General features: G+C 36.6%; 2 protein-coding genes across 8 annotated transcripts in view; one reads left to right on the top strand and one right to left on the bottom strand.

The window, feature by feature from the left end:
- Positions 1-27,888, top strand: part of LOC127839010 (transient receptor potential cation channel subfamily M member 1-like) — a 313,774-nt gene that overhangs the window by 93,921 nt on the left and 191,965 nt on the right. The window lies entirely within an intron of this gene.
- Positions 16,790-27,888, bottom strand: part of LOC127839008 (zinc phosphodiesterase ELAC protein 2-like) — a 264,142-nt gene continuing 253,043 nt past the window's right edge. For 6 of the 7 annotated variants that reach the window (XM_052367156.1, XM_052367155.1, XM_052367154.1 and 3 more), the window contains exons 14-21: positions 26,593-26,695; positions 23,891-24,032; positions 23,383-23,531; positions 22,424-22,514; positions 20,251-20,371; positions 18,926-19,004; positions 17,669-17,813; positions 16,790-17,398 (exon numbers count right to left, since the gene is read on the bottom strand). In XM_052367156.1, the coding sequence (XP_052223116.1) occupies positions 16,883-17,398; positions 17,669-17,813; positions 18,926-19,004; positions 20,251-20,371; positions 22,424-22,514; positions 23,383-23,531; positions 23,891-24,032; positions 26,593-26,695 (1,346 nt within the window). In that variant the 3' untranslated portion in view covers positions 16,790-16,882. Of the gene's footprint in view, positions 17,399-17,668; positions 17,814-18,925; positions 19,005-20,250; positions 20,372-22,423; positions 22,515-23,382; positions 23,532-23,890; positions 24,033-26,592; positions 26,696-27,888 lie in introns of those variants that run through there. The other variant, XM_052367157.1, reaches the window with a different exon arrangement.

The raw sequence follows: 27,888 nt of genomic DNA, 5'->3' as shown, positions 1-27,888 counted from the left end.
CGATGCGTCTTAGTATAGAGGTGACAATAACGTAGTGACGTCACCATCTATGTATAGAATGATATTGGATATAATTAATTTTTAATTTTTAGAAACTCAATATGAAATTAAATTTGTTATAAATCAAAATATTTTCATGTAAAATCATGTTGAATTCGTACCTTTTTAATACAAGAAATTTGATTCTGTAATTTAGATCTAATTCATAATGTACGTGTAAGCGACACTAAAAGTGTTTAAACAATTCATATTTATATTTGTAATTGTTGTTTAATTTTCTTTTTGTTGCTATTTTAGTTAGTTTGTTTGTTGTGCAAGAGAGTGACAGTGAAGACTCCGTATCTGTTAATACCTGTTAATCAATGACAATATATAAGATAGTAAAGAAACACTTTGTTAATTTAAGAAACCTTGTATAACCAATAGTTTAATATGGTACAGTCTATAATGTTAGACACAAACATTGTAATAAACTAACCGTTATTTCAACAAATAATAAAAATATAGATATTTAAACTTGTTTTCAATGTCATACAGTTGTTGTGTTTTTTTTTTTACACAATTCATTTTATTTTGTTTTGGGTTTCGCTTTTTTAGAAGACCTCGCCAATTTCCGACTTTCTTTTTCTTGTTCGAGCCTTTCTTTTTTCTCCTTGTCTTTTCAACTATTTCCTCGAAAGTTAAAATTCTATGGGAAGTCAACTTCCTGGCATTGGGTTTCTCCATAGTTCTTTCAGATGTCGGCAGCGCGAATTCCTGGTCAACCACAACTGACCAGTCATGTACGGAATTTTTTCGCTTATCGCTTTGTTGTACGGGCTGACCATTGAACAACTGCAGACTGACTTCCAGATTCCCTGTTACGGGATCAACAGTACAGGGATACTGTCCCGATGTAAACAGTTCTATCAGTTCTGCTTCATTTAGGACAGTTCCGGCGTGGGCAGTTTCCAACACTTCCGTGTGATGGTCCCGTGGATCTGGCTGCCGAGCAACAACATTATCGACACCGGATTGTGTTATGATGTTATGCGTGGTTGGTTGTACATCGAAAGGGACCGAGGGCGCAAGAGCTGTCTTTGGAATGGCATTTCGGTCCACAGGGTATATACCGCATTTGCGAAACCCCCTTACAATTTTAGCAACACTAAAGGATTCGTCATGAGCTTGCCTGAACAGCCGAGGCCACTCCCATTTGTTAACAAAATTGTTTGGACCAAGTGCCATGAATTCGGTACAGATTCTTGAGTCCTCTCGAGAAAGTGGACCGAATATGGACTTGTCCAAAGGACACAATCACTGGGTTGTGTGGGGTGGAAACGCTAAGAGATGGACATCGTTAGTTATAGCAGCGTCTATGAGACCAAGTGTCTCGATGGAAGAGTGAGAGTCCAGAATTATAAGCTGGGGCCTCGCTGGACCACAGTGTTTAAGAAAATGGCCCCTAAACCAGATCTCACCCAAAATATCCTCCATCCAAGCTCGTTCCTGGAATGTGTAAACGCTGCCGGGAACTCCGTCCTCAGTATTGTAAGATAACAAACTTTTGTACGTTTTGCCCTTTACAATAACCAGAGGGGGGATCTTGCCTCCAGCAGCGTTAACACAGACCAGGACAGAGACATTTTCTCGGTTATTCCCAACCCTTTCGGGAATATTTTTCGCACCGGACGGCCCAAGCACCTTAGCAGGCTTGTGCAGCAGTGGAACGCTGGTTTCATCAATGTTCCAGATGCGAACAGGCTTGTCCTGTAAAAAGAGAGACTCAAGCAGCCTAGCAAGATCGTTAAATAATTATTGGTCACAGTTGCATTTAACACCCTTGCTCTGCACGTCGATAAGGCCTGTGGTGTCCTAAGGCTTACGTCTGGGTGCCTCTTCAAAAATCCCGCAATCCAATCCTTGCCAGGAACGCCATTTCTAAATGGGGACTTAATTCCGAGCTCACGGACGATTCTGCCAATCTTCACCTGCAACATTCGTCTGGTTATTTAAAATCCCTGCAACAATAATAATATATGATGTATATGATGAATTTGACCACATTATATCAATAAATCGATCGTTTAATTTGTTTATACACGTGGGTGCTGTGAAACAAAATAAGATTTGCATTGTCGACCAATAATAACCAATACGGAGTTTTTATGATATAAGTAACGGAGTAAAGAACAATTATTAAATGCAAATGGTTTATAAATTAAATCCGCTTTATCGTTGGAAACAATTTGCTACTGTAATAGGCAGTGCTTTAATGCCGCTTCTAGGAATCGAGACCACATTTTGCGTTGCGTATGTTTGGTTTTAACAACGACCAATAAGCGCAACAGGACGTTGGACATGTTAATTTTAAAAATCTTCATTGATTGTTATTTAAACTGACCAACATTTTAAAAACATAATGTGTATTGAACATGGCGCATGAATGACAGAAACATTTTCAACAAGCTAGTGTACATAGAAACAGCTACAAACCATGTTTGCTGCCCGTTAAAATTTTTCAACTAGCTCCACCTCAACTTCGGCTGGTATGACTGTGGGTCGCCCAGCTTGTGCCAAATCGTCGACCTTGCCGCTGATCCGGTTTTGGATGGTCATGACTGGGACACCGAATTTGCTAGAAGCTTTTCGGTACGACATCCCCTGTCTTACCGCACTCACAGCACCGAGGATATCCTTTTGAGAATACCTTTTGGTCATTGTGGACTGTAATTGACAAAAACAAACAAAACTCATAATTGGAAATGTATTGATCATTTTACAGAAAATACGGAATCTCTATTAAAGAGTGTAAGCTCTAATCTCGTCCACGTGGTCAAGCAAGTCACAGTCCTGCAAAACTCTAACAACGTTCCTTGCGAGATGCACTATGCTAAGTTCGTCCCTATCAAAACTGCAATATGCATTTCATATCACCTGCTGATTATACACATTTTCTGTCAATTGAATTGACAGTCTGGTGAAAACGTCAAAAAAAAAGATGATGTTCATATTGCGTTTCACGCAAAAACATCTGGCACAAAAGAACGTGTATTTTCAGGTCGGTCGCCCCAAATCAAATTGAACTCAACATCAACGCATGTGGGGTTTTTCTTAATTGGAAACTCATGTCTGTAAACAAATAAACAACAACTATATAGAACATTTCTTTTGTGTACAAACATTTAAAACACATTTTTTATTCCACAGTGGTTTATTTCGACGATGCTGGTTACTTTAAAAAAACAAACTATTTAAAAAAAATAAGTTATCTTTTTTTCTAAACGAATTTCAGAAACATATAACACTTCAGGCTTCATTAAGACCCTATTACCACAAACTACTGACCCTATGGTCTCAATATATGCTGTTGATGAAAATTAAACGATAATGTCCATCTAATCATATGTTATAACGTTTTAATTTCATTATAACAACTGTTTAAGAGTAGGACATGCCTTTATATATAGTGTCAAGTTTGACAATTAAAACATTGTGGAAAGTGGAGCAGAACAGATGCCATTAACTTAGTGTTGGTGAACTACAAAACAGCTATATTGCTTTGTAACAATTATTTGTTTTCTTGTCATTAATTTTTTGTATCATGACTTGAGCATAGCTGATATATTTTTGCTGGATAACGATGAAGGGGATCCGAAAATGTTTGTAAAGGGATATAACAAAAAGACAACGCAGTCTGTAGAAAATGCTGTGCACAATGCGTTATTGTTATAAATCGTGGTATAATGCAAAGGTATTAACCAGTGACTCATAAGTCTTCGGCAATAGTCGAAGGGTGTCCTTTGATTTCAGTCATTTTCGGAAACTGACATAACATTCCGTTAATAAACATCTAAAATGTATTTTCTTTTTTATAAGATTATTTATTTATTCAAGTTAATCAAATTGTTATTCCAGCCTTTTAGATAATTGTCGGAAAAGGTTATTGGACTGGGATTTCAACCCACAATAAGTAGGCTTCAACAATTTGTTATGATATCAATTACTGTTATAGCTTTAACAGACATTAATAACGATAACAAAAGTTACCAAACACTCATTTAGTATCAAATATCAATAAATAAGTATCGATTTTATACGGATTAGAGTGCCAGGTTTATTTTATTTTGCATTATACAGAACACAAATATCTATTTGTAACAAAGATTCCAATTCCATTTTGCCGGGACCTGCTTCTTAGATCTTCTAAAACTTTGCATTCACAACTTCTGTTGATTTCAACAATTCAGAAAATTTAGTTGGAACGAAATAATTAAGATAGACCGGTTTGCAGACATCTAGTTATACAAAAGAAACATCTATGAAAACAAGTACTTATTCTAACGATACATTTTTCCGTCACGACTAGTAAATTCCAAAATAATTCATTATTTCTTACTTTGCGCGGCTGCATTTCAAATTTGCATTAATCCACTGTTTAGACACATTTTAAATCCAAAACTGCCTATCCGAAGGTAAAGCCTCGTCATTTCTGATGATGACCGAGTGAGGCATATGTAAAACACAACCTTGAATCGTATGACGTCATATGAAATAATCGAATTATGTTGTCGATGTAGAATGAACAATTGAACATATTGTTTTCAATGTTATTTTAATTTATTTTAGTATGTGTTATTTTTTTATTTAATAATAGCAAAAATACACATGTTCTCGGACATGATCATTTGCGGGCGCTCTCAAAATTCGTTCCTGCCCGAGTGCGCAGCACGAGGGCAGAAACAGAATTTTCGAGCGCCCACGGATGATCATTCCTTCGAAAACGTGTATTATCCCTATGCTATTGCATAAACTCGATCTATAATGCCCTCAGGCGGGTTGCAGAAACTTGACAAAAGGAGGGCTTGAACGGGAGAAATCGTGTATTAACAAGGCGATTCACGTGCCATTCAAGCCCTGTTATGTGTTTTTCATATCCATAAACGGGTCCACGCGCAGTTGCTTCCCATTTTTCATTGGATTCAATGAAGTTTGTTAATAATTCCAGCCTTCGACGACTTTTCAAGCATAAATAGGGAACTGAATAAGCACCAGTTTCCTCATGCATGCAGGGATAAAGGCAATGAATATTTAAATCCACTTTTCCAATTATACCATATGCACTCTCTTGACAACAGCTTTATTGGCAACGTCAATAAAGTTAAGGTTATTTACTCAACACTTTCAAAAGACTATGCTGTAAATGTAAGTGTTTATGTACCTTCAACGTCCCTGCTGTATGCTGGAAATACTTCAGTGACAATATATTGGCAGTATTGACTGTCCTTGAACCGTATGACGTCATATGAAATAAACGGTATTTTGCTACTGTACTCGGACATGATCATTTGCGGGCGCTCTCAAAATTCGTTCCTGTCCGAGTGCGCCCGAAGATGATCATGCCCTCGAAAACTTGTATTATCCCTATAATAAAACATGTTGCATTATTGTTAATATACAAGTTCGTACTGTCTGAAATATACTATCACATATTTGACAGTTTTGCTCGATTGGTCATTGTCGGCTCGGGTACTACTTACATATACCGCGGGTACACTTAAGTATACTTTCATGTACCCCGGGTACGGTAAATATACTAAGAGGTACCCGGGAATTTTAACGCTGAATCGGTCGTTGTCGACTATATTTTTTAAATTAATTATGTTCATATGTATGTCAATTTTCTGTTAAATTGCCTCTTTTATATCGAGACTCCTACTCAAAAAAATATGTTTATGCAGATATTTGTTAATTGAAGTTTGATTCGTAATTACGGTAATCGATAGCGCGTTTTACCACATCGGATTTTAGGCGGGAATTAAACTTGGATACAGTCTAATATCGACCGGGTACATTTTAGTATATTTACCGTACCCGGGGTACATGTAAGTATACATGTACTTACATGTACCCGGGGTACATGTAAGTAGTACCCGTGCCGACAATAACCAATCGAGCGACAGATTTGTTCTGCGGGTCCCGCTGCAACTACCTCTGTGTGCGGACCGTTTTGTTCATCAAAAATAATTATTGTTATTAAGTATTCCACAAAAGAATAAATTAAAGACATATCTGAAAGTTAAATTGCGCTAAAACCTTATGACCGCCCGCAAAGAAAACGTGCGACAGTCCCAGTTTTGTTGGAATGTTACTATTAGTAGACTATATTTAAAGAGAAACAGAGTACTGTGTGCATTGTTTGATCTTTCATGCTGTTGCATAGTGTTATTCAAAACACCTGTGAAATCATCGTTGGATACCTTTTCTCTTTATATATATATATAAGGACCAACAAAATTGTTCAAGCACCTGTGCTACAATTATTCTGGACCCGCTGCATAGCAGTTAACAAGTCATATCATCAAATATTAACGTAGGCATACCTGGTAATGTGGGTGTACGTCCTCTTCTCCGAATCGATTCCATCCGATTGATTGTTAAAAAATTAGATAATTACTGTATTTCGCACTCAAACTATGCGTGTAGTCCCCCATGGTTGCTTCTATGTTATGCCGCGTTATGGTAACCGATGGCATTATGCTGCCTGCGTTTACACTATGTTCTCGGCGACCACGGCAATCACGTTTCGGGCCACCGTGGAGGAAACGGGATGAACGTGGCCTCACGTAGGGGAACGGGATAGTCAAACTTGACACAACGGGGTTGCCGTCCAAAATTTTAAACTGTCAAAAAGAATTTTTTAAACGCAACACAACTTCACAGTACGTAGCAGAACCCGAAAAGGGTCCGTAGAGTACGGGAATCCTATTCATACGACATGTTAAGTTTCTATAAAGTTTTGATACGTTTTGTCAAGATTACCACGGCAAGCTAGGATAATTGACCGCCGTTTTGCTACGTGTTTATTCCGACCCGTTACGGTGTGCTGCGTTTTGCAGACATGCGTTACGGCCAGTTGAGTTGTTGAACGGTCTGACACGATTCGCGCGGTCTGAAGATGAGTATATAAAATGAAGCACATAATGTCCTGATTCTGGTCATCGTTCGGAGGAGGGCATGGTGGCGGGAACCCTATTCCAGACTGTTCAAGAAGTTCGGAGTCTTAATGGATTTGGGCATCAGCCACATGTCCAACTCCATATGAAACGATACTGGGCAACTTATGCAAGGAGATGGATACTGTAAGAATCAATTCTAGTCGTGGTACAGGGAACCTGTGTTTGGTGGCTTGCTGATAGCAACATGCTTCCTGTCTAGAGCCCCCACTGCATGTGGCAAATTCCACTTGTCTTCAAATTCCTGGGAGATAGATCTCCACTCATCGGGTGTCACAGGACGGTGAACACTTCGTCTTTGTAGGCCTGTACAATAGCGCTGCATACTTCAGGAACCAAATGAAAAATTGCTGCCTTTCTGCAACGAAACGCATAGGAGAGTGACGAATAATTGTCCACTGTAGCCAAATGCCTCAGAGCCAGTGCCAGTTTCAATCCAGGTGTAAGGGCAGAGCAAAACTTCGTATCTTGTCTTGAGATGACTTGAGATATCCTTTCAAGGATCTCGTCTAATAGTTCTGGGGGCATCCTTAGATAATTATGGAAGGTGTTGATATCTTCGTTGCGGAGTTCCCTGGTAAGAAATGCATCAAAGTGCCCTTGCTGCTGCCTTCTACCTTCCGATAGCCATGGAAAAATCTACAGGGACCTTTGCCTCCTTCGTCTTTCACGGACTTTTGTGCTTCTTTCAGCTCTTTACAACGCAAAGATTGTATTAATGCTGAAAATAAGCAGGCAAACACAAAATCATCCTCGTTGTTCTCATCCATGTCTCTGGAATTATTTTGCTATAATAAATACTGTTGCTTGAGAGTTTTCTCTTATACCGGGAGCACAATTGTGCCCGAAACCTCTCGGTTTCGTGGGTATGATCCGCACGGTACCTTGACAGAACGTGACAAATGAATGACAAACGCAATGAACGTACGGGAACTAAACAGAAGGCATCGTACCTTTAAGCAACATGTATAGATCCGTGGATGAAAACTGAGCGCACCGTCGAAGGGCCGCGCTTTCGCTTCGACGGCACGTCAAGGATACCTTGATAAACCGTGAGGAATTTTAGCACAACCTAGCAAACTTTGGATTAAAGGTCAACAATTGCAACAGTCACACGGCGCGATACGTTTCGGGCAATTGGGACTGTCTTGGCTGCCGGGAACATAATGTAAACGCAGCATTATAACGTTGACGTCACAATTACAAAATGACGTCAACCTCACGTCACTAAGCTTAATGTGATAGGTGAAGATATGTGTCTTGTTCTGATAAAACTGGGCATAATACATGTGCGCAAATAGTCGTCCCAGATTAGCCTGTGCAGTCCGCACAGGCTAATCAGGGACGACACTTTCCGCTTTTATGGTATTTTTAGTTTCAAGTCCCTCTTTACCGAAAATCAAGTTTAGGCGGAAAGTGTCGTCCCTGATTAGCCTGAGCGGACTACACAGGCTAATCTGGGACGACACTTACGCAAATGAATTCAGCCCAGTTTTCTCAGAACAAGACACATATATACTCGCCTTGAGTAGCAATCGATTTACTTATAATCTTTTAGCTCTACATAACTTAAGCCAACTATATACAACTATATATAAAACTATATATCTGGTACATTATGGTGATGTTCTACTTGATATGCGACACAATTATTTCTCTATAAAATAGAGGTAATCAAAGGGGCCTTTTCACGTTTTAGTAAATTTACAAAATAAAAAAATTGTTTCAGATTTGCAGATGTTCGTTTTAGTTATGAGAAAACATAAATAATAAACAAGAGCACCGCCTTGCGGGTGCAGACCGCTCATCTATTTTCTTTTTAAAGGTAAAGGGACTCTCATTTTCAATCTCAAAGGAGGGAGGGACGGAGTGAAGAGGGGTGTATAGTGTGGGGGCGTGGACATTTATTACATTATCTTCCAAAAATGCGAAAAAATGCAAACAAGGGCCACATTGGCCCTAAATCGCTCACCTGAACAAATTTAATAGCCTTAGGCCCAATGGTAATTGACAAGAAACAAATTTTCTTGAACAAATTTTTAGGGGAGCCTTTAAGGATCATCCTTGTAAAAAAAATTGAAAATCCGACGAGCCCATTCTGACAAGAAGATTTTTTAAGGTATTGACCATATATGGGCATGGGGGCCAGCTTGGTTATGTACCAAATTTTTTTTAACAATATTTTTTTTTCGTGACGTAGGAATGCTCCACATGAAATGTGGTTGAAATTGGCTCAATGGTTTAGGAGAATATGATCTGCTCGGGTACGCTAAAAACTTAAACATTGAGATAAAAGGAATGTTTGCTTGTTTTGAAGAGATTCCTCCTTTTTCTCAAAATTGACAAGATATCATCGACTAAAACAGGCAACCCATGTTTGCATAAGGATAAATCCTTTTACCAATCAACATATTTTGGACTGAACAATTTCACAATTTCCCAGAATGATTCAACCCTACCAGAGCAATTTCCTAAGCAATAATCACCTCCCATTTTAAAGGAAAAATAATTTCTCATCAACAAAACTCCAGCATTAATTTATTTCTGGTAGTTAACCCTTTTCCAAATTGAAAGAGGTTGCAGACGACAAATTAAATTATTATGGAATAAGAAGAAACTGATTTAATAGGGTAGGAAGCATTGTGATGAAAGGAGAAAATGCAAAGTTCAGCAATTTCTCCTTTTATTTCAATGATTTCCACAGTCACAAACATTTGCCGAAAGAATTAACTGTTCTGGGTTAAGGGTTTATGTGGTCTGCAGCAAAGCCATCAGAAGAGAATCGTGTCAGAGAAACCTGGCCTGTAGCCAGCAAATCCTTTACTCTAATAGCACTATTAATTTGAAAAAAGAGTACACTATAATTATTTCTAAATCTGCCATCTCAAGGAGATAATTCTGGACTTAATGGTCCGATGTTGCTCATTTTCGACAGGGCTTGAGTTTTCATTGATATGAAGACACTGTGCAAGTTTGGAAAGAATTGGATGAAAAATTTGGACTTTATTGCATAAACACCATTTTCTTAATTCAAGGGGAGGTAATTCTGTACTTCATGGATCAATAATGCTCATTTTTGTAGGGTTCGTGTCCTCATTGATATAAAGACACTGTGCAAATTTGGAAAGGATCGGACAAAAAATGTGCAAGATTTTTGAAAGTTTTCACAAAATAAGCAAAAACGAATAAACATGCAAAGTTCAACGAGCTCCTGCGGCCATGTTTTTTGACGAATCAAATTTCTTTGAACAACTTTTTCAGGGGAGCCTTCAAAGGTCATCCCTGTGAAAATTTTTGAAAATCTGATGAGCGGTTTCTGACAAGAAGATTTTTTAAGGTTTTTACCATATATGGTCATGGCGGCCATCTTGGTTATGTGATCAAATTTTTTTTAACAATTCTTTTGTCCCATGACCTAGGGATGCTCCACATGAAATTTAGTTGAAAAGTTTAGAAATTGTTTACAGACAGACAGACAGACAGACAGACGGACGGACGGACGCCGGACGGTGAGTGATCACAATAGCTCACCCCGAGCTATCGCTCAGGTGAGCTAAAAAAAATCGAGCGGGGGGTGGGTGGGGGGGGGGATTCTTGGGTGCGATGGTTGGACGGTATTTCAAACATAAAATAATAAAAATAAATATTTGTGTTTTTTAACCGTTTCAAAAAAAAATTTGGGGTGGGTGGGTTGGGTTGGGGGGGTGTATAGTGTGAGGGTGTGGTGGTCATTTGTGAGATGATCTTAAAAAAAAAATTAGGGGGGGGGGATTTGGGGGGGGGGGCAGGGGGGGTATTCTTGGGTGCGATGGTTGGACGGTATTTCAAACATAAAATAATAAAAATAAATATTTGTGTTTTCTAACCGTTTCAAAAAAAATTGGGGGTGGGTGGGATGGGGGGGGGTATAAAGCAGTTGCATTTAGCATACAGTACACAGATCTAACATTATCAAAATCATGTGATATGTCAAATCAACTTTGATTGACAAATTTGACAGGATTTTTTTTAATCCAATAAGCTTTATACTGTCAAATAACACACACTACGTATTGAAAGCCATACCTGGAGCTTTCGTCTGTATATCACTGACTTCATCAGAAGAATGATTTCTACTGTTGGGGAAACGTTAACACCACTAATTGTCTTCTAATTTATTATCAATGTATAATTATGTGTAACAGCATAACAACATGCTTGTTTCGCAATTAAAATATTTAATAAATAGAGGTATCTTGCAGGTTTCTAATTTTCTTTTGCAAACTATTGTTGAATAGTTTATATTTTGTCGCCACTAAAAAACTAGCCATTTTGTAGCAATTCAAAAATCACAGTCTAAACTGCATACACTTAGCTCTATAGTTACAATTTGAATGCAAATATTAGAATGCATCATGTTATATCATCCATATTTTTTTTAAACATTCAAATAACACATAACACAGTACATATATAAAAAGGTATGTGGTATTGTGTGGAGATACAAAACACTTCACATCATTTATTTGCACATAAAATAATAGTTACAAAATAAGTAAACTAAAACACTGTCATCAACCTACATTTCAAGAATATTTACGTATATGAAATTACAAAGTGGTGTTATTGTATTACCTTTTACAAAATTAACATTGCTGGTTTCGTACTAGCCATAAAACATTTATCATGGATTAACAAGTAACAACAAATTTATTAATTACACAAAATAACGGAAATCATATTAATTGCATTATGCATTTACTAAACAAGCTATTTGCTACTGTTTAGAATTACACTATCTTACTAAAAATGATCACAGGTACTTAGTGTATTACATACTTGTGGTAAGTTTTGTATTACTAGTTTGACAATTATCGGCAGACACTTGTCGATATACATACAAAATTTGCATGGGAACTTTCATATTTTTTCAGCATAATTGCCTTCAAATTGTTAATTTAACAACCCATTGACATTGTTTGCACATCTGATCTTATTATACCATAGCTAATTTTTGTTTATAGATAGACATATATAGACTTTTCAAAGTTATATAAAAGTGCACACATGTTCCATCCAAGTAAACAAACAGAACCAATAAAGATCACCACAGATAATAACTGTGTGTATAGCTTGGAAATTTTGATAGTTCAGGAATCCCTCTTTTGTTGATTTCTGTAAACCAAAACTGTCAGTTTTGCTGGATAGAATGGCTTGTATGATGCCCAGCTCTTGCCCTGGCAGAACAGCTTCTTAAAACGGAAAACCAACAAATATCTTAAAATTTGATCAATAATGCAGACAATTTATAAATGTCTTGTTTTTTTTGTTGATTTCGAATCTGGAAGATTTTTTTACTACAGTCGAAACTGACCTAACGGCCACCTGAATGTACCGGTCACCTGCAGACAACGGTCAGTCTGGAATCCCCCCGACGAAAAACACTCTAAATTACACTTGAATTCAACGGCCACCTGTCCATAACGGCCAACGGCCACTACATTCCACTCCGAAATTCATGTTTGACCTGAAATCAACGGTCAGGCGTCAGTCGTCTCGAGTCGTCTCGAGTAGCGAAAATTAAAAACACAGCACATCATGTGTCCGTCTATTTTGCGGTAAAAACGTCTGATAGCGGTAATTGTCTTTGATACTATAAAAGCGGCCCGCTGCGAGTAAACAAACAATTTGTGCATCCATGACCGGTATGTAAAATTGTTTCACCATTATAATTGAATTTTCATTCTAATTGCATTAAAAGACCAATTGTCTGCAACTCATTTTGCTACCAGTTGTTTATTAAAAATATATATTTTATATTCGTTATTTTACATGACTAACCCACTCCTCTAAGCCGAAATGATCCGTAAAACAAAATTGTGTCTATGTGTCGTATGAACGAATCTGCACTTAAACTAAATTTAGGTTCACATCGTACATGCATGATCAGTTGTTTAACGAAAAGACGGTTGATATTCAAATGCATTTTTTTCTCTCTCCGGGATATTGTTTTAGTATGTTGATGCTGAATTAACAAATATAAGTGTACATTGTATATGAAGTGAAAATACCAAAAATAAACAGCGGTTGCAATAGCCAGCTATAAACTGTTAGATGCCCATAATATCACTTTAAACAGGTGACATTAACAATAACAATGTTTATTAATAGCAATTATCGTCTGCATGCATAACGCATTAGCGCGTGACAAAGTCAATTGGTCTGTATCGCTGATTAAGTGTTAAAACAACATTAAGCTGGCGAGTGTTTTGATATGAAGGCGATAAGAGGATTAGTGATTAGCTTTAATGGCAAAACATGGACTGATTTGCAACATTTAAAGCGTCTGAAAGCGGTAATTGTCTATGATATTATAAAAGCGGCCCGCTGCGAGTAAACAAATTATAAGGTGTTGAGAAGGTTTCTTTTCCGGGGATAATTGTGGGTGTATCTTCTAAAGAAAATTTATCAGAGTTTATGACTTGTTGAAAGTAATTATCGCGAAATTAAATGACCGCTATTTCTTTGAATTAGAACGGTACAATTACACCGTACTATCGGTTTATGACACCGAATCCGCTTTTTAGACTTTTACGGACGTTATTTACTGAATGAATGAGATGCATGAGAAAACAATTATACCAGCGTTGATAAAGTCATTGTTTAATTTAACATTATGAAATAAAATCAATCTAAAAGATATTATTCTCTATTATTCAATATGCACGCGTAAGTTAATGCTGTTATTATGCTTTGTTAATGCAATGAGCATTTGTTTTACACTGTATGCAAACGACTGGGTGGGGTAACGACGTAGTAATACTACCAACTGGCCAACCTTCTTAAAATTGTGATCCGAATTCAACGGTCACCTGTGGACAACGGTCACTTTGATCATTTCCCTTGACTGACCGCTGAATTCAGGTTTGACTGTATATATTGTGGTACGAAAATCCAACGGTATCGGATTTTGTGGTTTTAGGCCTAAACTAATTATAGGGATATGTAACCTTTCGGGATATCGGTAAAGTGCGAGCAGACGAGGTGTAAATACGTTAAAAATTAAAGCTAAAAGACTAAAAAGTTAGATCGGAATATCTTTAATTATGTGAATAAATGTGTTTCTTGTGGATAACAACAACTTACCAGATTATTGCTCATGATCACACGTTAAACTTCTTTCTGAGAGCGAATGGAAAATGCGTCACAAATTCTGACGAATAAACAGTAGGGTGTCGTTATTGAAATACCGCGAGAATACTGGAAGAATAGAGATGCCAACTATAATGTTTAAAACAAATAATTTTTTAACAAGCGTTTGTGATTTGTCAGGATAATAATAACAATAAGATATCGAAAAGATCAAAGCAAATAAATTTGACAGAAATCTGAGATTCGGCAATATATTAAAGACGGGTTATGTTCACCTAAATTGTGTTTGGTAAAGACTGTCACTATATGTAGTGACCCAGTCTTCGGCTTATACCCACTGAAGAAGAGCATTCAGGGGAGATAATTGAGTAATGACTTAATTCTAGAACGGTTGCGAAGAAAAACAAATAATGCGAGAATATTTAGTGCAATTCGCTACACAATTATGATGTCACTGATATAATTTTTCCTGAGGTATGTATTAACATGTGATTTAGCATATGTCAAAGAGTTTTTGATTTGTTCAAGGTCATAAATAGCATCGCGAAAATATATGTCGCGTGGCAATTTTTTTTGAGACGCATCCCTATATGGTATTCTTATGTAATTTTATGGTCTAAATTTCCATATGTATGAACGGTCAACGCCCGCTTCGCGAGTTTTTGCCCGTATAAAATACATCCTGCATAGTATGAGCAAGGATTGCCGAGTGGTCTAAGTGGTAGACTTTTTACTCCAAGGGTCAGTGGTACGAGCTCAGTTGAGGGTTACTTTTTTTTAAATTGTATTATTGCATTTTTAATGGGGCTTTTTAGAGGTCATGTTTACATTGATCAATATAGAGCATTTAATGACAAACTTAAATACATGCCAAAATCTGTGAAAAGGCTCCTTTAAAGGGCGAAAAAACTTGCTGGAATAGATCCAATTGTGAACATCATGCGAAAATGAATAATCATCTATCTACTATCTTTGGATACTGTTGAACTCTCCTTTCGGGTATTTTTAACAGATCGCGCTGTCATTGCAAGAAAAAGATTTATACCATATTTAAAATTTAAAGCAGCTGGTTCACAGATTTTCCTATTTGTGAACAAAGTCATAAAATGCATTTACAATTGCAATTTATTGAAATGGTTTATAAACAATTATACCGATTTGGCAAATATAAAATAAAAACGAAGTGCCAGTCGGAACCCTCAACTGACATAATCTTCCACCTAAACAGCACTGCTTCTAAATGGAAGATTTTGTGCCCACATGGCATTGACCTTTGACCCTAAAATCGCCTTAATCAAGGTGGCTGTTCTTCAAAGTGTATTCTCTTTTTTCCAATATACAACAAATACAACGTTCATACGAAAAGTCTTCAAGGTACACGGAACTTGCGGATAACTGTTGACATTTCTATATATATTGTCTAGTGCAACATAACCAGTGTTACAGCCACAGGGGGGACACATTATACTTTCATTATGAAAGTAACCGTTTAATTTACTGACCTTCATTTCAATAGTTAACATGTTCAGTTTGGTGCTAATTAATCGTATGATTTCCAAGACTTGCTAATGAAAGAATCATGGACGCTGTTCATTATAAACAAGATGCGTTTGTGAAACACAATGTCCCCCTATATGACGTTTGACTTTGAAGGATGACCTTGACCTTGTGAAGGATGACCTTGACCTTTCACCACTCAAAATGTGCAGCTCCATGAGATACACATGCATGCCAAATGTCAAGTTGCTATATTCAATATTGCAAAAGTATTCATAAAATAAGCGATTTGGGCCACATATATTTGACCTCTGACCTTGAAGGATGACCTTGACCTTTCACCACTCAAAATGTGCAGCTCCATGAGATACACATGCATGCCAAATATCAAGTTGCTATCTTCAATATTGCAAAAGTATTCATAAAATTAGCGATTTGGGTCATATATATTTGACCTCTGACCTTGAAGGATGACCTTGACCTTTCACCACTCAAAATATGCAGCTTCATGAGATACACATGCATGCCAAATATGAAGTTGCTATCTTCAATATAGCAAAACGTATTGCAAAATGTTAAAGTTGGCGCAAACAGACAGACCAACAGACAGACCAACAGACCAACGGACAGGGCAAAAACAATATGTCCCCCACTTCTATAGTGGGGGACATACAAACATTACATCATCAAAAGTGTGCCAAAGTTTCACCACGCTTACAATTAAGTGGCCCAATGTCATGTGAAATCCCCCGCAGTTGTTACTAACAACATTGTATCTTAATTATCAAAAGCAACTGCTGCCAATCAGCTACCGGCATTTAAATTTGCTTTAACTGATCAATTTTCGGTAAAATCAAAATATTATAATTTGCCAGTATATGTAACTGGTAAGTAAGACACAATTCTCAATCTACCACTCAAACTAAAGCCATGTACATGTAGTTCTGAAATTGAAAGCGAGTCCAAATATATGGTACCTCACAAACTGTTTATATTGTTTAGCCTTATAGCTTTAAACTATATTTGATGAAACACCAGAAGCGACTATACAAATTAATTAAAGTAACAATAATTTCTTTATCGGGACTTTCACGCAAGAAACAGATGAAATTCAACTAAAAAGTTAAGTCAAAGCGTATATTTCTAGTAATACCAGTATTACAACCAAAATATCAAATACATTTATTTAACTCATCAACAGAAAATTGTTTTCATTTTTAATGTTCAATTCATTAACCTATTTTTCATAAAAAATATTATCATTCAACCTTAGAACGTTTTACATCTTTTTGCAATTCACCATGTTTTCTTTTCTCAGTCTGATCTATCTTCGTGTTCTGAATCAAAGAATCTTCACCAATCTCATAACTATCAACAGAACAATCACCATTTTTCCCATGTTCTTCACCAGCACCAAGGTTCAAGTCTTTAAACTCTTTAGAACTCTCACACACTTGTTTCAAATTCTTGTCAAATTTTGCACCCTTCTTTTCATCCGATTCTGCACCCACACCTCTGACACTTCTGCCTGTATCCTCCCCATCTACACATGTCCAGCTATCTATCATTGCCAGTCTTTTCTTCAGCACTTCCTCCAAGTCTTCAACTGTAGCTGCCACGCCCTCTGCGAGACTTTCTTTAGAGCCATCAGCAGGTTCAGTTTGTTTCACTTTCAAATACTTCTTTTTCGTGTCCGCTGCTTCAATGTGTGCTCCATACAGGCTCTCATAGAATGGCTTCATGTGGTATAGGAGATGTAATTGATTGGGCTTTATCTACCAACAATATGATAAAATAATAAAATGCAAGTATATTTCCTCTATGTATGTATTGAAACCAGTACTTTAAAAGCCTTTTGATGGAATATGCTTACCTATTACATAATTTCAGGCAATTAAATAATTTCAGTGCCCATATATACAAATAATAAGTATAAAGGAAATAATTGTAGTGTTAAAATAGCATGTTATTATAAAGACAACCAGAACTATAGTATAGTGTCAGAGCCACATTGTGCAGACTAACAATAAGACAGAAAAGCTTACCGTCATAAGATCAAATGCAAAGCCAACGTTTTCTGTGAACAAGGCAGTGAATTTTGGTATGTTGGGCATTTTCTGCGAAAAATGGGTGAGCAGAGTGTACTTGGCAGCCATCTTCTTGCCAACTAGTATTGCCTCACTGGTTACACTGTAAACAGAAATGGAAAAGCTACTTACAAAAAGTGGATTTTTTTATTTTATTTAAGATCTTCACCGGTAAGTGGCAACTTTTTGATGATGCAATGGCCATAATACATTTATAAGCACTAAAGGTCATCTTTCTGGAAATCAAAAACTGCCAAGTTATTGTTCCCACAAAAGAATCAAGATGAACTGATTTAAATTATTTAGAGCAAAGAGGTTAAAATGACATCATTTTTTTTTATAATTCAAGGGCCATAATTCAGATGCACTTCAGGGGATCTGGTTGGTTATCAAACTAGGGCAAATTATTTTGCCTACAAACATCATCACCAAGTTGTCACTCATATCTGTAACTTTTCAAACTTGGGCGAAATATTATGCCCACAAACATTATCACAAAGTTTTTACTAATATCTGTAACACTTGCAATCACATTTTTGGTCTGACAAAAAAAATGGAATAACGTGCATTAACACCACATGTCATGACCCTCGTTCCAAATACATGTACTGAGTTTTATCAGTCTATCATACGTGTTTTTTTAGTTATTGTGGGATCCAGATTTTTCTTATTAACAGACAGACTGACATACTTTTGGACAAAACTGAATTAGAAAGCATATGTCTCATAGTGTGTTCTATACACATATGCCACTCTATAAAAACATCAAGTTTTTATTAACCTAGCTTACTTACTTGTTGAGGTATCGCAAGATACAGAATTAAGTTTTCAATTATTTCTGTACCTATAGCATCGGTGACCGAGGCAACCTCAATTTTTGTCAGACGAAAAAAACACAACTGGCATAATGTGGATACATGTATTTATCATCTGGCTTTTTATCTACATTCCAATTTCATAAATCTAGCTTAAGAACTTTTTCAATTATTTCAGGATCCACACTTTAGTTTGTTATTATTTCTGTAGCCATACACACCATAATTATGTTCTGTCGTAAAACATACTTACAACAAACTTTTTGAGTTATCCCTTTGGACGGACACACAAATGAACAGAAGGACAAACAGACGCATCGGAGATGCAACTAAAGTTCCCCCCAGTTACCCCGCCGACCGGGTTGGGGAGAACTAACCAGCTGCTTGCAAGGATACATACCAATGATGCTTTTTCAAAGCATGGTCAATTTCGACATCGTTAAATGTGGCTTCATGGATCAATATATCACAATTCCTGCCTGAAAAGAAACAAACATATCCTAATTTAAGGATTATTTAAAAAAAAAGAGCACCGCATAACGGGTGCCACGCTCAGCTGCGGGTGCATTTTTAAAGAAATGAAAGTTTGTCAGATTTTTTTTTAGAGGTCACAGTGACCTTGACCTTTGACCTAGTGACCGAAATATGGGTGTGGCATGTAGAACTCATCAAGGTGCAGCTACATATGAAGTTTCAAAGTTGTAGGTGAAAGAACTTTGATTTTAGAGCCAATGTTCAAAACCTTGACAAAATGTTAAGGTTTTAGCACGACACGGACGGCAGACAACACGACAACAGATACGACACAACACGACGAGCTGGCTATGACAATACCTCGGGTTTTCTCTGAAAACAGCCGAGCTAAAAAAGAAGATCCAAACATATGAAAATTTACTGGTTAGATTAAACCAGTCTGATAAAGCATGGCATGTACACAATATGTGCAAATCTAAAACAAAATAATCTATTTGCTTCTAATCTGTATATTTAAAGATTCAGTTTCTTTTTTTATTCAAATGATATTATAATTTTGATGCCACTGCTTATGTTGCTGCTACTTCTTACCTTACTCATACTGGCACTACCGGTACTTCTGTACTTTTACTTAAGTAAATTAAATTAAATTGTTGCTACTTTTACCACTGAATTCACAATTCTGCTGTTTCAATTGACAGCTTTCCCCCCATCAAAAGCAAAGTGAAAATGACTTTTGCAACCAGCATAAAACCAGAACAGCATGCGAGTTTTATGCTGTTTGCTGCTCATCAATATCTAAGGGTTGGAAATGAAGCCTTAAACAAGAGATGTGTTTGTCAGAGACACAATGCCCCCTAATAGCCCACTTTGAATTAATTTTTTTAACCTATGACCTTGGAGGATAACCTTGACCTTTCACCACTCAAAATGTGCAGCTCCGCCAGATTCACATGCATGCCAAATATCAAGTTGCCACGTTCTATATTGCAAAAGTTATGAAGAAGGTTAAAATTTTGGTTAAAGTTTTGGGACACACTAACGGACACATACAATGACAGACAGGCCAAAAACAATATACCCCCGATCGAAACATTGAATCTAGTTAAAAAGGTCTGAAATTTAATATAACTTTCTAATGGACTAAACATGTGTACAAATTCGTATCTGAGGGGTAAAGGGTTAATAATTGGATACTGTTTAAATGAAATAAGGTCGGTAAACACCAGGAGTATTGAAAACAACACCAACCTGCCTTCACCAGAGTCTCACATGGCATGGTATCTCCGGAGTAAACCAACTTCCAGCCATCATTGTGTTGCATAACAAGTCCCGCAGATGACTTTGTGTGCAATACCTGGCATAGCTGTAGCTGTGAAACCAAGAATTCCAATTGGAACTATATTCAGATACATGTTATTGTTAAAATCAATGATTAAAAAGGGAGGCCCCTCCCCTTAACTCACATCCATTTTATGTTAGTAAGAAATAAAACAAAATGTCCAGCATACCCGGATTATTACCTAACATTTGATCACTTTTGCCCATTTGTGTACTTTTAATACTTCTTGTATAGTGAACATAGGTTTTTCTTACAAAAGCTAGGAGCTTTGCACAAATTGTATGTGCAATGGGCTGGATGGCTCATTCCGACTCATATCCCTGCATGCCATCATATTCAAGCTAAATAACATTTGCAAGTTTTTTTTATATTGTTCAATATAAAGCATTTCCAGCCTGCTTATACATCTCCTTGTACAAAGATAACTCTTTTTCACAATACAATGAACTGAACACATTTAGCAGGATTTTACGGGACGCAATATTCTGCTTCAAATACGCATAAAATGCCAGTCAGGACCCATAATATTTGTTAATTTGCGTTCCATGGGACGCAAATCATTTTAACGTATTGGTTCTCGTAATATCAACAAGAAACTCTGAAAGACAACTGCAGTACATAATGTTCTAGAAGGATGTGCGAGTTGTCTCGCTTGTTGATTTATCGAACAATGGTGTTATCGCGCACCTGCTGTTGCTTGGTGCAAAGTCCCGAATTGAGATTACATTGCGTAAATGTAAGCTATTTATGTCCAGAGCTCCAGATAAGGGCCGTACAGCCGTAAATACGCCTTTTTCATGAAGATTTACGCATTTATTTTTATAAACTGGACGTACAATTACGACACTAATATCCATTTTACGCATTTACGAAAAAAATCTGGCCGTTCCGATACGTCTGCGCGGTGTGATTTGTTGATTTCTAACCTAACGGCGCTTTTCGTTAATTTAATCAATTTAGATAAATTACCGAAAAGTTGTAGACTGGATTCATAAATATTATTGTCTATACTGTCGCGTGATTTCCTGTAACTTGTAAATCCGTCAAAAACGATATGTCTGCGCGCAATTGAATGCCGGCTTAACCGAAAGCGGCTCAAAACAACACTTTGTTGTCATATAATGACTACATACGGCGTCTTCAAACCATCCTGATATTAAATCTGTAAACCCAGAAAAAGACATTGTCGCCCCGATATTAAACGATTTGATTGCATCGGTGGCGTAAAACGATGGGAAACGGATGAGAAAGTGAAATAAGTGTTCATTTACTTAGCTTACTAGTTGGCTTGTGTTTTCTTGTCAAGAAAAATGAAGAAATAGTATTAGTCATGAGTTTTAATGTGTAGTTGTATTAGCATCATTATTCAGAATGAAAAAACCTAATACAGTAACTGTTTAAGAAGCTACATATATTTATTATAATTGCTGCAAATGTTTCTGTAAAGTCAGTAATACACCCTTCAATATTCAAGAACATGGGTAGTACAGTACTACCTGTATTTTTGGATATGGTAGCACAGGTACTAATTGATTTAAAGCGTTACTCCTTTTCTTTCTGTCAGTGGCAGAACCGTTACTTATTTCACAAATCCTTATCTGGAGCTCTGTATGTCGCTATGAAAGAAAAGCTTACTGAGGTTACGATAGTTTATTATCTAGCAAGCAAAATTAAACTATACAAATAAATACAATCTTTAATTGTATATGTGTGTGTTATATCTCGGCTATTGTTTACGTAAATAATCGATTACTATACTTTTAACTGATTGACTTTGACACTGTGCATCAAGCATATTTATTGGGACCCCCATTTTTATTGACAGGACCCCTGAAAATTACCCTGCTATTAACAAATTGAATTTATAAAATTGACCATAATACATACAACACCAAGCAGGTCCGAAATACAATTTTAAATGTGACATTCCCAATATCCAATGCAATGATGCCAACTTAGGTAGCAAGCTTATGTTTGATTAAACCAGACATATATACCATGGGCATATTTTAATTCACAAGATATTTAACAATGATGTTGGTAGCTTTGAACATTAAAAAGTTATTAATGATCAACACTTACATCAGTCAAGCAAAGCCTCGTCTTGACTTGTTGTAACAAGTCTTCCCGTGCAGCGTGGTTTGCATTGAGTAAAACGCTGTGGGGGATGAACCTGCAGAAAAGACTCTCATGTATCTGTTTGCACTTGTTTACAACCATCTACTTGTATAAAATAAAATATAAAAAAATACTAACCATTATAAATTTATGTTGCAAATAAATATGACAAGATTTGTGAACCATTCTTTAAAATATTTGAAATCCCTACAAAAAGTTACTATAATTGTAAGCAAGATGATAATCATCCTCATCATCAACACAATATGCATATGCATCCTCATCTGTATCATCCTCCTCCTCATCTGCATCCTCATCACTATCACCATTATCATAACTTTAATACCCATCATCACCATACTTATTATCAACTTTTTTTACTTCCTCATTATCACAAACATCAACAGCATCTTTATATACCTCTTCATTATCATCCTCTTTTTCTTCATCATAATAACATTATGATCTGAAAAATCCTCATCGCAAGTTATAACAAGAGCTGTCTCCATAGGATGATATATGCTCCCGATGAACGCTTTGATAGAAGTTATGAGCGTTTTTCGAAACCTATACCAAGATTTCGAAACCTAAACGCGGACCCTAATTTCAAGGTCAAGGTTAAAGGGGTCAAAATGTGTGTGCGTATGGAAAGGCCGTGTCTTTATACACATGCATACCAAATATGAATGTTACATCTGAAGCAACATAGAAGTTATGAGCATTTTTCGAAACCTAAACACAAAATGTGACTGACAGACAGACGGACTGACAAACAGACGGACAGTGCAATCATTATATGCCCTCCTTCGGGGGCATAAAAACAAACAAAAGCGTACAATAAACTGTAACCCATTAATGTAAATTACAGCTCAAATTAGTGAACCGTTCACCAAATTGGACACTCAATTTTACCCTTAACATACTCGAAGTCTTGTGAAATGTCGAGGACATGCTTGGAATAGAGTCGTATCCAGTTGATGAGGAAGTAGGGAGCCAGCAGCAAGGGTCGCTGTCTAACTCCCGAATCTTGTGCACGAGTTTCACGAATCGCTCTCAAAATGGAGAACAATCCCTGCCAATAGAATAGTATAATGTACCGCAGTAGAAAAGAAAGAATTAGAGAAAGAATCAATTTAAAGTCTTCATGGGCAGTGAAAAGACTATAGCTATCAGGATACATGTCCATATTACAGAAGCCTTTGGTTTATTGATAACTATGTTTAAATATCATTTTAGAAAACATCATCAAAGAAATCATCATAAAAGCCAAAATGCTCAGAATTCCTTTATCAGCAAGCCCTACTTGCCAAAATGGGTCAAAAGGCACGAAATCTGTATTAAAAGAGAATGAGTTTCCACATCACAAGACTAAACTTTGCATATCTTTTCAACAATGTCGGACAACCCTAACCAAGAACATTATAGCCTTACCCCATGGTGGTCGAAGTGCAGATGTGACACAAAGATAGCTTTGGTTTGCGCAAGAATCAGATTGGTTCTCTCCCTTCCGTACATGGTTATCATCTGATGGAGAGTGCCCTCTCCACAGTCTAACAACATGTACTCATTCTGTCTGAAAACATCAAAAGGTGGTGTTTATTATAGACTATAGTCGTGGAAAATCACACAACTCTGAATTCTGGCCAGAGACTGCTTACAAAAGGATGACAATGAAATGGAATAGACTTACTGAAGTCAGGTAATTACAGAACATTTATAACATTAACCCATTTATGCCTAGCGTCTAGAAAAAAGGATTTGGCAAACAGCGTAGACCCAGATGAGACGCCACATGATGCGGCATCTCATCAGGTTCTGCGCTGTTTGCTTAAAGGAATTTCAATAAGAAATATTTTAAATATAGAAATAAATATACTAGACATCCCTAATTTTGGAAATAAATTGATCCAATTTAGAAGGATGGGAGAGTCCACTAGGCCTAAATGTGTTAAACATGAGTAGGTTTTATGAATATTTCATAATCTTGCACCTTGGAGCACATGGTGTGAACCCATTGGATGAGGATTCTATTCTATTAAGAATATTAATGCATTAAAATTTCTACTCAAACACTTTATGCATTGTTTAAACAATCGAACATACATTCAAAAGTGAATTATCATCTATATAGGAGACAAATTGAGTCGCGTTCTGAGAAAACTGGGCATAATGCTTGTGCGTAAAGTGCCATCCCAGATTAGCCTGTGCAGTCCACACAGTCTAATCAGGACACTTTCCACCTAAACTTGATTTTCGGTAAGGAGGGACTTCCTTTAAACTAACAAGAGCACCGCCTTGCGGGTGCAGACCGCTCATCTATTTTCTTTTTAAAGGTGAAGGGACTCTCATTTTCAATCACAAAGGAGGGAGGAGTGGAGTGAAGAGGGGTGTATAGTGTGGGGTTGTGGACATTTATTACACTATCTTCCAAAAAAAGCGAAAAAAAAAAAAAAAAAAAAAAAAAAATGGGGGGGGGGGTATAGTGTGAGGGTGTGGTGATAATTTGTGAGATGATCTTAAAAAAAAAAAAAAAAAAAAAAAAATCAAAAAAAAAAAATTTGGGGGGTGGGGTGGGGTGGGGGGGGGTGGGGTGGGGGTATAGTGTGAGGGTGTGGTGGTCATTTGTGAGATGATCTTAAAAAAAAAAAAAAAAAAAAAAAATTAAAAAAAATTGGGGGGGGGGGAGGGGGGAGGGGGGGAGGGCGGGGAGGGCAGGGGGGATGGTTTGGGTGAAGTCTATAGTGGTATGTCAGGTAAGAGTAGTTTCATCAAAGTATCAATCAAATCTAATCATAAATAAAGAAGTTATGGCAATTTTAGCAAAATTTAATAATTTGACCTTGAGAGTCAAGGTCATTCAAAGGTCAAAGTAAAATTCAAGTTGCCAGGTACAGTAACCTCATGATAGCATGTAAGTATTTGAAGTTTGAAAGCAATAGCCTTGATACTTCGAGTGGATCGAAACACAAAATTTAACCATATATTAAAAGTTACTAAGTCAAAAAAGGGCCATAATTCCGTAACAATGACAACCAGAGTTATGCAACTTGTCCTTTTACTGTACCCTTATGATAGTTTGTGAGTGTTCCAAGTATGAAAGCAGTATCTATGATACTTTAGGGGTAAAGTGACCAAAACATAAATCTTAACCAAATTTTCAATTTTCTAAGTATAAAGGGCCCATAATTCCGTCCAAATGCCAGTATGAGTTACATAACTTTGCCTGCACCGTCCCCTTATGATAGTTCATAAATCTTGCAAGTATGAAAGCAATAGCTTTGATACTGTAGGAATAAAGTGGACCTAAACACAAAACTTAATCATATTTTCGATTTTCTAAGTATAAAAAGGGCACATAATTCTGTCAAAATGCCAGTCAGAGTTACATTACTTTGCCTGCACAGTCCCCTTATGATAGTTAGTAAGTGTTGCAAGTATGAAAGCAATAGCTTTGATGCTTAAGGAATAAAATGGACCTAAACACAAAACTTAACCAAAATTGTCAATTTTCTAAGTATAAAAAGGGCACATAATTCTGTCAAAATGCATGCCAGAGTTATCTAACTTTGCCTGCCCAGTCCCCTCATGATAGTTAGTAAGTGTACCAAGTTTGAATGCAATAGCATTGATACTTACTGAGAAAAGTGGAACTAAACGCAAAACTTAACCAAAATTTTCCATTTTTTAAGTATAAAAAGGGCACATAATTCTGTCAAAATGCACGCCAGAGTTATCTAACTTTGCCTGCCTAGTCCCCTCATGATAGTAAGTAAGTGTACCAAGTTTGAATGCAATAGCATTGATACTTTCTGAGAAAAGTGGACCTAAACGCAAAACTTAACCGGACGCCGACGCCAACGCCAACGCCAACGCCAACGCCAACGCCAACGCCGACGCCGACGCCAAGGTGATGACAATAGCTCATAATTTTTTTTCAAAAAATAGATGAGCTAAAAATACCATAAAAGCGTTAAGTGTCGTCCCTGTTAGCCTGTGCGGACTGCACAGGCTAATCTGGGACAACACTTTACGCACATGCATTATGTCCAGTTTTCTCAGAAGACGACTCAATTATAGTTTTATCAACAGTTTCAATAGCAGTCAGCCCATGGCTGCTTATGATCATAGGGTACCTTAAAGTAACAAGGATTCCTGATGCCCCTCTTTTTTGTGACGGTTTCGCAGACCCCGTGCCAATAAATGTTATCTCTGGATAGTCTTTATCAAATATAGGCGCTGTAGGGATGGAAAATATTAATGTGTATATTCATTCTTATTGTAAACCTTTCATCTACAAAGAAATTGGCATAAACAAATTGTCATTCACAAGCGACTAAAAATTTAAAGCCTTTTGGCTTATCAATATTTTCCAAATAATATACCAATATGTTTGTTATGCTAATTAGATAAATAACATTTGTTCCAAGAATACAATTAACCCTCTCCCACTCATAAGGTGAAAATGGCTATGTGCAAACAGCATAACACCAGAACAGCCTGCAAGTACAGGGTTTTTTTGCCCGTTTTTATAGCCGAAATTTGGCTATGTTCCCAATCCCAAAATGTTGCTAAAAATTCCCAATTGCCAAAAAAAAAAAAAAAAAAAATTTTTATTTTTTTTTTAGAAAGAAGTCTTATGTGTATTTTATCTCAATTTTAATTCAATTACATCTAACAAAGTATTATATGATTTTTTTTCTTTTAATTTGAATGATTATAAAGAGTTAAATCAAATTTAGTATTACCCTAATCAGTGGACTTTTCGTGTGGAAAAAAAGGCTAATGAATTTATTTTCCCAATTTCATGAAAATGCTGATAAAATTTCCAATTCCAAAGCCATGGGCTATCTCCCCAAAAAGTGGAAAAAAAACCTGAAGTAACTCGCAGTCTGTTCAGGTTTATACTATTTACTGCTCATCGGTATCTATTGTTTAGCAATGAAGCCTTAAAAACTTGAACATAGTAAGAAAGGTCTTAATTAAATTTAACTTTCTAAGGGCCTACAAATGCATCAAAATACGTATCTATGTGGTAAAGAGTTAAAAAATAATTGCTAAAATTGTGTTTCCTCCTGTACATGGTATCATGCAGAATTGCAGACACGTTACTAAAAGATTCGTTAAAAAAATGATCCATATGAAGAATAAGATCGAGAGGTTTGAATATTCTAAAATTAAACAAGGGACAAAATTGTCACAAAACCAGGTTTTCATTGTGAAAAAAAAATCTGATAAAGGGATAAAACTCAAAATGAACTTTTGAAATGAACAAACAAAATTAACCCCCTTTGTAAGTTTGTTTAAAAAAAAAAAAAAATCTATTTTTAGTCGTGGCGACCTTGACATTGGAGATATTGACGTGATTCTTTCGTGCGACACACCGTACCATGATGGTGAACAAATGTGCCAAATGATTTTAAAATCTCACA

The sequence above is a fragment of the Dreissena polymorpha genome, chromosome 7, assembly GCF_020536995.1.
Source record: "Dreissena polymorpha isolate Duluth1 chromosome 7, UMN_Dpol_1.0, whole genome shotgun sequence".
Classification (NCBI taxonomy): Eukaryota; Metazoa; Mollusca; class Bivalvia; order Myida; family Dreissenidae; genus Dreissena; species Dreissena polymorpha.
This window is presented reverse-complemented; position numbering and strand designations above follow the sequence as displayed.